The 10,218-nt window shown below is 48.8% G+C and overlaps 1 protein-coding gene across 1 annotated transcript in view; it reads right to left on the bottom strand.

Annotated features, from left to right (window-relative positions):
- Positions 1-9,092, bottom strand: part of Alk (ALK receptor tyrosine kinase) — a 739,399-nt gene extending 730,307 nt beyond the window's left edge. The window contains exon 1 of the mRNA XM_013354040.2: positions 7,505-9,092. Coding sequence (XP_013209494.2) covers positions 7,505-8,183 — 679 coding nt within the window. The 5' untranslated portion in view covers positions 8,184-9,092. The remainder of the gene's footprint in view (positions 1-7,504) is intronic.
- Positions 9,093-10,218: the final 1,126 nt, after the last annotated feature.

Below are 10,218 nucleotides of genomic sequence, written 5' to 3'. Positions count from 1 at the left end.
AAAAAAATCTGAGACCCTGTACTGCTGCTCCTAATGTTGGGGCTTGGTTGAAACAACGGTTGGAAAAGTAGGAACTTAGCATTTAAAAACATCTGGGGCTGGAGAGATGGCTCAGAGGTTAAGAGCACTGGCTGCTCTTCCAGAGTTGCTAAGTTTAATTCCCAGTAACCACATGGTGGCTGTGGCTAACAACAGTTTGTAATGAGATCTGGTGCCCTCTTCTGGCACACAGCCATACATGCAGGCAGAGTAGTGTGTACATAATAAATCCTAAAAAAAAAAAAATCTGATAGTCCCATTTTCTCATTGTCTCTTGGTCCAATTTGGAGTGTTTCATACAGCTCATCACATTTGATGTTTATAATGACCCCATGAGGTAGTGGAGACCTCATGATATCTTCCCTAAAGACCCAAAGGACCAGTCGTCTTAAATAAATTGTACAGGACTTCAAATTTAATTACTCATGAATGCCATAACAGGTTCTAGGTCCTCTGGCTTCTATTGGAGAGTTCTCTCTATCACAGAACACTAACTTTAATTATGTAGGCTGATAATGTGGAAAAGTTTACAAAAGAGCCTTGTCTATGCCTACCTTCATGAACCCATGTTCCAAGAATAACTCAGTTTTTTTAAAAAAAAAATAAAATAAAAGGAAAAGAAGAGTTGGTGTGTTAAATCACCTTCTAGTTTCCTCTGGCTAACTGCCTGAATCCCCTAAGCTTGCCCGTACCTTCTGTCTCCTCCGCGCTTACACTATTTTCACTTATCCCCTTTAGCCTTTCCTTTGTTCTAAGGGGTTCCAGCCACCGACCTCCATAGACCCTGCTGTTGCTTAGCCAGGAAGGCAGGGAGAGAAGGCAAAGACTTAATTAGCCGAGTGTTTGGGTGGATCTGTCCTAAGGGAGCTCCCGTCCCATCCTGCAATCTCAGGCTTTCTAAAATATGTACATGCTATCACCCAGTGAATCTGACAGAATTTCCCTGGGTGAGGAACCAGGCTCAGAACAGCCAGGTGGAAAGTCATCAAAAAATTTCTGAAGGGGGAAAAAATGGTTTTGAGAAATTCAGCTCACCAAAAAAGTTCCTGAGGGATTCTGCATACCCCTCATTGTCTCAGCACCAGGTCAGCATTCCGCTTCAGTTCCTCGTCTGTGTCAGTGACCTTCCTCATCATAACAAAAACAACTTAGGGAAGGGAGGGGTTCAGTGCAGCTTGTAGCCACGGTCTGAGGGTGTGGTCCTCAGAAACGTCATGGCAACAGAAGCTTTGGGAAGCTGGTTATATTCTAGCCACAACCAGGAAATAAAGATCATAGGCATGGGCATCTTCTGAAGGTGATGACTCAGTCATGGTCCATGAAAGCCCTCACCTACCAGATGTCACCTAGCTACTGAATAGACTTTTAAAGGCTGTGCTGTTTTCCTGAGGAAGCCTACCTGAGACCCTGGGTTATAGGCGCCCATGGGACCCCAAAGGTTTAGCTGCTCTTGATGTGCTCAGGCCTAGTAACCAATTGGTTCTTTACATCTCTTCCCATCCTCCCCACTCATCCGTGCGAAAGCTGAGGCAGACGATGGACGAGAAGAGCACAGCTCCAGCTAACCAGAGTAAGAGATAGGCCTGAGACCAGGGGTCCTTCGCCCCTATGGACATGACAGGGTACCAACTGGACAGGTGACTCTCAGTTAAGGGATACCTGCACTAGGAAACTGCTGTTCTGTGAGATTGCGGTCTTGCTCATTTCTAGGACTGCTCTCATGCTTCCTTAAAGTTAAGACCAAGATGTTTCTGTAGAACAAATAATCAGGCTGTGAATGTGCTTGAACTGAATCCAAGGTCCAAAGACCTCTTACAGAACACACATTGCTGAAAACGAGGGGCACCCCACAACCTGATCTTCCTTCTTTTCTAAAGGGGCAGAGTTTGGGTGAGGCAACAGAAGCTACCATGATGGCCACTCTTTTCTGGTCCCTTGCCTCTCTGGGAAGTCAGAAGTTCATCACAGGAGAACCTACAGTGTCATCAGGATCATCACACGTGGCCACACATGGGGGTTACATGGCTCCAAGTGGCACCATTCAGACAAGCACCAATGCACGCAGATCCTCAGAGTCGACCACCAGATGCTGGAGGGATGCCACTGTGAAGAAAACTGTGACTCATATTGATGGAATACTCTATAACTCATCTGCCATGAGGCTGAGGTCTCACACGCATCATCCAATTTAATCTCTATGGTAATACCCTGAATTGTCACCTCCTACCTCTAGAATCACATAGAAACTATCGCCACTGCCACACTTTTAGAATGAAGAAAGCAAATTTCAGATGTTCAGGTACGTCTCCAAGTAATGGCTGTTGACCACCAAATATTTACTGCCTGGCTTTGGACAAGCACAGTGCACTGTTCTACGTGTCTTCCTAGTTTATAACACGCACCTTGAGACGATGTCTTGATTCAAAGGCAAGGGAAAGTGTGGCTCTAGTCAGCACCTAGTACAGTATCTAACATCCCATAGCCTCTCACCATGTAGACTCAAGTCTCCAGGCCTACGGCTTTGTACTTACATGACCTTGAAAGTGTGTCGTCAAGCGTCTGGATTCCAGTCAGTCCGTTCACAAAATAGAGCAGTGACTTTTCCTGCCTACTGTGCAATTAATAAAAATAATAATAACTGTGAAAGTGATTTATGAGTCGTAAAGTCTCAGACAACTAGAGGAGAATATTAACAGCAGTTATAATGGAAGGAGAACCGTCCTTTACCAGGCTAGGTGAATTCCCATAAAATGAGGTCACCAGTCAGCAACCTTTAAAGGTGGGAGAGCACTGGGGATTTCCGCCAATGCATTTCTTACTCTCTCCCTATACGTGCAGGCCAGTCGCTCTCGCCCTTCAACTGACCAGCATCTGCCTAAACATGTCCACTATCAAAGACAGCATTCCCTCTGATTCCTGCATGTGAACCTCTCCTAAGTATTCTCTCCCCCTCTCTCCACCCCTCTCTCATTGTAATTTGAAGACTGTTCAAAAATTCACTTGATTTTGAAGACATGGCTCAGTGGTTGCAAGACCAGCAGCTCTTCCAGAGGACCAGGGTTCAATTCCCAGCACCAATTTCACAACAGTCTGTAACTCCAGCCCCGGGAAACCTGACTTCCTTTCCTTGCCTCTGTGTGCACATGGTAAACAGACAACATGGGCAGGTAAAACATCCACACACAAAAACTTAAATAGTTTTTAATCCACTGGAAACATTTTAAAAAATTGTGAAGTGGCCGGTAGAAGCTTACTCAACCTAGAACTGATCTCATCTTTTTAAAACCCTGGTCACCACCTTCTACCTTTCCAATGACTCCCCCCATACTGACACCTATGGCTATGCCTTGGACACCTAATCCTCTGATGAATGGGCTTTGCCCCAGTGCACCACCAGACTATCCCCCAGAGAAAAGCTTTAATGTGGGGACTGAGGGAAAAAACAAACCAACCTAGTGATTTCAATCTTATTTACTCACAATCTTGTAAAAGTTTCCCAATTTTAAAGATACTCTAGTAATCCTCCCCCCCCTTCCCGCCCACCCAGAAACACCAGTACTCAAAAAGTTCCAGGAATGAGATCTGGAAAGATCATGATTCCTGCGACTGACCCGGCCCTCCTGCCCACTCTGGCTTCGCAACATCAGAACTTATTAATTACAAACGTGGTGGCTTGCCTGGCCCACATCTCACCTGCCTCCCGCTTGCTCCCTTGGGATCCCATTCCACAGTCAGAGGACTCTCTATTTCAGAAAATAAGATTTCTAGATGTGTAACCTAGAGTTGTCTTCCGGAAGGCCCATCCTATTGCTTCTAAAGGCTACACTAACTAACTCCCGATCCTCACCGACAGCCGCTCTCTTCAGAGATTCGTAGATTGTTACCATGGCTTTCCCTTCATCGTCATTTAACCCAGCCATATATATTTAATTCTCTTCATCTTTCATCATAAATCACTCCCTTTGGCTCTTAAATCAGTGCTCTGCTCTTCTTTGGACTGGTTCCAATTCTCCCAATTCACCTCAAATAACTGATATCCCTCCTGGGAGCTCCAATTTCCTCTCCATCTTCCTTTACTCTCTCTGCCCCTTTCAGAAGTGCAATGAGAATAGATAGACAATATGACAGATCAAGGGTCATGTGTACTGCACTGCATGCATCTACTCTAAACTGCCCACATTCCTCTGTGGTACATGTAATGTCCCAGGCTGTGTCTCTCCTTTCCTGAAGTGGGTATGGGAAATGTCTAGTAAACAGACCCTTCTATCCCACAACACTCTCTACAGCTCTGTTTGTGAGATCACAGAAACTGATCTCAAAGCACTTGCAAGCCAGGATGGAAGCCAGAGCTGTGGGTAATGTACTAGCATCCAAGAAGACCTCTTTGGGAGTTTTGGACTGTTCTGGATAGTACATCACCATTCACGGAATCCCAGCAACTGCCTCTCTGAATGGGTTCTCCCAGGAACTGCTTCAGGCATTGATCCTGTTTATGAATTCACAGTAATCCACAAAGAAAAACCACAACCATGTCATTCATTACAAAGACTCCCAAACATCCTTTTGTCCTCTCAGGCAGACCAAAACCACAAGCAATGCAATGAATGGTTTAGCTTTGTCCTTACTGGTTCTTTTCCATTTTCTCACCTCCCTAGACATGGTCCTGTTTAAGTTTAGGAAACTATATTCAGTCTATGACAAGTGGGTTCCTGCAGAACGCTGACCACAAGGGGTGGCAGAACAACATCCCCCCACACATAGACCCGTCAGCACCATTGCTCCCCTCTAGGCAGGACCACAGGCCCCTCGGTCAGGAAAAAAGAAACTGAGTTGTCCATATTCCTTGCATTTAATCGAAGATCCTATGTCACAAAAGAGTAAATGCCCCATTCTCTAAATAAGAGCCCATAGAAAAATAATAAACTCATCTATTCCACCCAACAAGAGAAGTAGAAAGATCAACCGCAGTAGCAGAATGTAAACCTGAATTTCTACACAGAATAATGAATGGAGCCACAGTGGTGAGTGCTCCCCCCAACACAGAATGCAGTGTTTACAAGAGGATGTGCCCACCCCACGGGAAGGTCTGCAGTGGAGTCTGTGTCTGGGGGCGTGGGGAGGCTGCAAGGTGAGGCAAGAGGCTAGCCCTGCATGGCTAGCTGCCTAACTGCGGGTAGTATATGTCCTCAGAGACAAGAGAGGCCATCCCGTTCAAGTGTGAGCACAAGGCCTGAAGTGCTTTTGAATAAGCTGTCTGTCTCTCTGGAGGTCACAGGGAGCTCATCCAGTTACACTTAGTGTCTTATTTGATCCCATCAATAACCATTTGATCTCAATCCTGCCGAAAAATGCTTGGCCAAAAGTTCTAGTCTTTTAATGGCAGAATCCTGGCTCTTTCTGAAGCCAGCACTTCTATATGTGTCAAATGATGCATCAGTGTTGGCCCTGCTGCCAAATGGACTGCACTCCAGAGGGAGGGCTTGGGATGCTCACTGCTTCCCTGCAGCCAGTAGCAGAGCAGCTCTTGAGAGACACTCCTTCTACATGAAGCTTCCCTCCCCCCCCACACACATGGTTTGATTTCACATACAACTACGGTAGGATGCTCTTCAAATGCATTATGTGACTCAAGATATTCACTGATAGTTTCTTTCCAGCCTGTCTGAAGTTGGCAGGTTTGGGGCTGGAAAATGACCCCCTTTTGCCTGCCGTCAACGTGTGACAACAGTTGATGGAGACTGCTGGGGCGTATGGTCATGTCACAAGAGGTGATGAGGAAGCCCCAGCAATGCTCAGACAGGAAAGGGAAAGAAAATTGTCTTCCCAGAGAGTCATTTTTACATCCGTTACAGAAGCGTTGGACACTAAAAGAGAATGCTGCATACATAAACCACAGAAGCCACAAAGCCATTAAAGCCCAGCTGTTCTTCACAAAAGTGTCCTTAGTGGGACAACAGTTTCATTCTCTCCTCTCATTACACTGAAGGCACTGCCAAGCTCATCAGACCCTGCCTTTCACCAGGCACAATACAAATCCCAGCACTGATCATAAGGGGTTGTTTTAAGGGGTGCCGAAGCCACTAATGCCAGTGCTGAAATGCAGATCCGCCCTCTGTTTTCCTTGAGGACCACATACCAGTACAGTTTCTGTGCAGTGACAGGGGACCCTCAGCTTCTCGGAAGCTCTGCTGCAGGAGAGTACTGAGTGTAAGTGGGCGTGGTGTGTGTGTGTGTATTAGCATGGGAGAAGTTGTACCTCTACAATGAACCCCGTTCAATGCTTTCCATCCAATTAATACTAAACATTAGTAACTAATGGAGCATAAGAACTTCATTTATTTCTGAGAATGAGAATGATAGAAAGGAAGCTAGTTTTGCTCAATAGAATCAGTGTGGGCTTCTTTTGAAAAACCCATGATTTCTCTTTCTGTGATTTTCTCATTCATTTACATTGTATATTCGATTCATTCATAAGTCCTTCCTCCATGGCCTCAAGAGAGAAACATTCATTCAAAACCGCTGGTTTGCCATTCAAAAAATACTAGTGGAAGAGTTAGAAGTAAGTGCTTGCACACACGGCCTTAACTTGATAAATGTGGGAAGAAATGGGAGAGTAAATGAAACAGAAACCTCATTCCAGGAGCCTCCAGCAGTCTAATCTGCAGGGAAACTGGCCTGCCAGAGACTATCATCAGGAGCAGCTGCTACATCCATGCAGGCTGAGACTCCCAGGGAAGACGGGGGGAGTGGGCGAGGACAGCAGTGACGACAGTTATTGCTTCTCCCCCAAATCAAGGCAATCTTATCGGTTTTTGTCCCTTTCTCCAGAACTCTCCTGCCCCTTGTTCCTAGGTTCCCCTGGGACTTTTCCAGGACATCTGGGAAGGGTGAGAGGCTGAGAGGGCAAAAAAGAGTGGAGACAGGAGTCCGGAATGAATAACTAAGGAAGAGGGAACCTCTGTGCTAGCCAGGACTGGGGAGGGGGGCCAGGGCCAGGTGGTTGGCTGAGACTCAATATAAAGAGGAATTCTGTATTCTCTGGGAAACTCTAGCACATTCCCCAAATAGGCGGTGGCCTATGAAAGGAACAAGAGTTTGAAAGAAAGGGAGACAGTTTGAAGCCCCACGCTAACTAGGAGCTTAGGAGTTATGAGGGGCGGGGGGCATTTCAGCCATTCTCAGAGCCCAGGACGGAGGGCATCCAATTATGATACAACTAAATCATGTGTAAGTCGGTGGAAGGCATTCTGCCAACACTGAGAAACTTTTCTCCCAACTTAGTTACTAAAGAGGGAAGACGGCTCTATTGGAAATTGACTATGTTCAAACACACAGTGAGAAACTGTAGGTATAATTTCAAGAATGATGAAAAAAGCCTAAGAAGCACAAGGGTTCGTTAATAGTGGCTTCAAGTTGGCGTAACTAAAAATGCAAATCCCAACACACTCTAGTGGGAGCTGCTCACCGGTCCCGAAGATCTGGAAGAGAAGGCGGGGCTGGGAGGCTCGGATCGCGGTGGATAGCCTTCCCTCCCTGCCCACTTCCGATGCTTTCTTTTCGGGCATCAGGCGGATCCTCAGCCGCCCCTCTCCGTGGCGAATCCACCAGCTGAACAGTTCGCTGAGGTTGAACTGGAGTATCCCCACAGCCGTGGCCTCCTCTGGCGGTCCGATGCAGCCTTCAAGGATCGCCTCTTCGCCCAGCTCCAGCACCAGCTGTTTGGCTCGCCTGAGCTTGCGCACAGAGCCTCCCTTCAGCACCCTGGACAGCGTCGAACCCACCTCGGGACTAGGCGAACTGATTTCTGCCCAGGAGACCCCAGACGGTGGCCCCAGCAGTCTCAGTAGAGGGGCACAGTCCAGAGCTAGTGATCCCCGCGCCTCCAGCCCACCAGCCCCGGGTTCCGAGGGGGACGGCGGTTGCGGCAGCAGTAGGTCTCGGGCATAGACACGGAAGAGAGAGGGCACCACAAAGTCCACTGCTAGACTCTTCCTCTGCAGACGCGAGTAGCTGAGTGGCTCCCGGGGCTGCAGAGGAGGCCCTGAGGCCGGGGAACCCGCCTGGTGATCTGTTGCAGCTTCCGAGTCCAAGGCTGCTGCCGAAAGCAGCAGCAGCAACAGCCACCGGAGCCCAAGGGCTCCCATCCCGCTGGAGGGCTAGAGTTTATATTAGTCTCCCTTTCCTCGCTGGTCCAGCCTTGCTCGCCCCTCACTCTCTCCAAGACAGGAAGGGGTTCCAAACAGTCCTTAGTCCTGAAAGGTTCCTTCTTCTTGATCTCAGGGATTGTGAGTAAGCTCGATTCTTCTGCTTTTCCAAGCTGCAAGCAGGCAAGAAGGGTTCTCAGCAAAACCGATCTGGAAGTCAGGGGCTAGTCCGGAGACCATGAGACACCCTGGGCTCAACAGCTGGAACCTGAGCCTCTCGCAGCTGCTCGGGGTGCTGCGCCCCTGTTTGTAGTGGCCTTCACTCAGAGACCAGAGAAATTACTACCATTGAAGGGAGGAGGCAATTAGTTACCGTTCTAGGAGCCCTCGGCGACCGGAGCTCTCCTCGCAGCCTCCAATCTTCCGCAACTTTCCAGGCTGAAAACCCTGGCTCTGGGCTGGTCACTGTCTTGCCCACGTCCTCCGCTCCTGTCACCTCCTCCGCGCTCCTTCCCTAGGAAGGTCTAGGGAAGGACCACCGGAGGGGGCTGCTTTCTAGCGCCCCCTCAAGTGACCTCCGCTGCAGGAAGTCTTTGGATCACCCTGCACGCTGAACTTCTGGGCGTGATCGCAAGCTCTGCGTTGCGGAGAGGAGGCTCCTGCTGCCTCCGTGTAAGTTTGCAGCGTCTTTGCTGTCACCAACGTCTTGGCTCCTAGGAGTTCACTTCCCAAGCACCAGAGCAGCCCCGGCAACAGCCCAGGAGTGAAAGCGTTTCGCCCAGGGGAGTCCACAATCTAGCCCCCTCCTCACCTACCAGCAGCGCCCGCGGTTTTGTTAACTGGCCAGGGGACGGCCGGAAGGAGTCTCGCTGCCCTGAGACCCCCTGGACAGAAGCAGCGGGAGGTGCCAGCTGCCGCTGCCGCTGCCGCCCCCAGAGCCGCTGGATCGCATCTGCCTGGGCGCCCGCCACTTGCAGCTGGCAGAGCCGCGAGCGCGCGCCGACAGGGGGCGGGGCCTCGGCGAGGGCGGGACTCCTGAGTGAACTCCGCGCAGCAGCCCAGCCCACAGAGGCCGGCCCCGCCCCCTCCCTGGCCTACCAACCAATGGTGCTGCTAGATCATATCCTATGCAAATCTGCAGAGGCCTCGGTATTCATTGAGAAAAGCACCAAACCCGCCCCGCCTCCCGCTGTTGATTCTTAGTCCTTCCTCCGGATTGTCTGCCCTATTTCTCCGCTGTGAGAGCAAGAGAGTATTTTGGACAAATGGGAAGACTGGAAGTGATTTTTGCAACCAAGCTCTCTCTCTAAGTATGCATTTAACAGATTAAACGTGTCCGACTTCAGAAGAGCAGATTCCGGAATAAAACTGTAGGCAAAGGAGGGGGCAGGGATAGCGTCACCCTGCAATATCCAAGAACAGCTTTTCTTGGGGCTGTGAAAGGGAACCTTCTGCCTTGACACTTAGGTTGTTTAAAAGCATTCCTGAGAGTCTGGTACTCCGTAATCTCCGAGCTGTTCTTCAGCCATACCAAATGCCATTCAGACGTGCCAGCCACTTCATTTTCTCAGAAAGGTGTCTGAACAGGTTTTCGGGGTAAATTTGCGGTGCCAGAGATGGAACCTAGAGCTTTCTGCAAAACAGGCAAACGTTCTACTGTTGAGCCAAACACGCTAGCATGCTACCCTTTGTTTATTCATTATTTTAGCTTTTTGAAATAAGAGATTGTTCTGTAGCCCAGACTGGACTTGAACTCACTACGTTGCCTAGACTGACGGAAAACTCTTGGCAATCCTCCTGTCTCAGTCTCCCAAGTGCTGAGGTTGCAAGTGTAAGCCACCACACCTAAGACAAATATTTTTAATTTCAATTCTGGGTCATAGATGGCAAGAGACTTCCAAGCCAATCCTCATGCCCTCTTGCCTGCTATGCTTCCATGAATAGCAGGCCAGAGAATGTGGGTGTGACCCAGTGAAAGACACAGGAGTGGGACAGCAGTGCACAGACTTCAAGCCTTTCATTTACTCACTTAAAA

This window comes from Microtus ochrogaster, unplaced genomic scaffold, assembly GCF_000317375.1.
Source record: "Microtus ochrogaster isolate Prairie Vole_2 unplaced genomic scaffold, MicOch1.0 UNK26, whole genome shotgun sequence".
Classification (NCBI taxonomy): domain Eukaryota; kingdom Metazoa; phylum Chordata; class Mammalia; order Rodentia; family Cricetidae; genus Microtus; species Microtus ochrogaster.
Note: the sequence above shows the minus strand (reverse complement) of the source record. Positions and strands in the feature narration are given on the sequence as shown.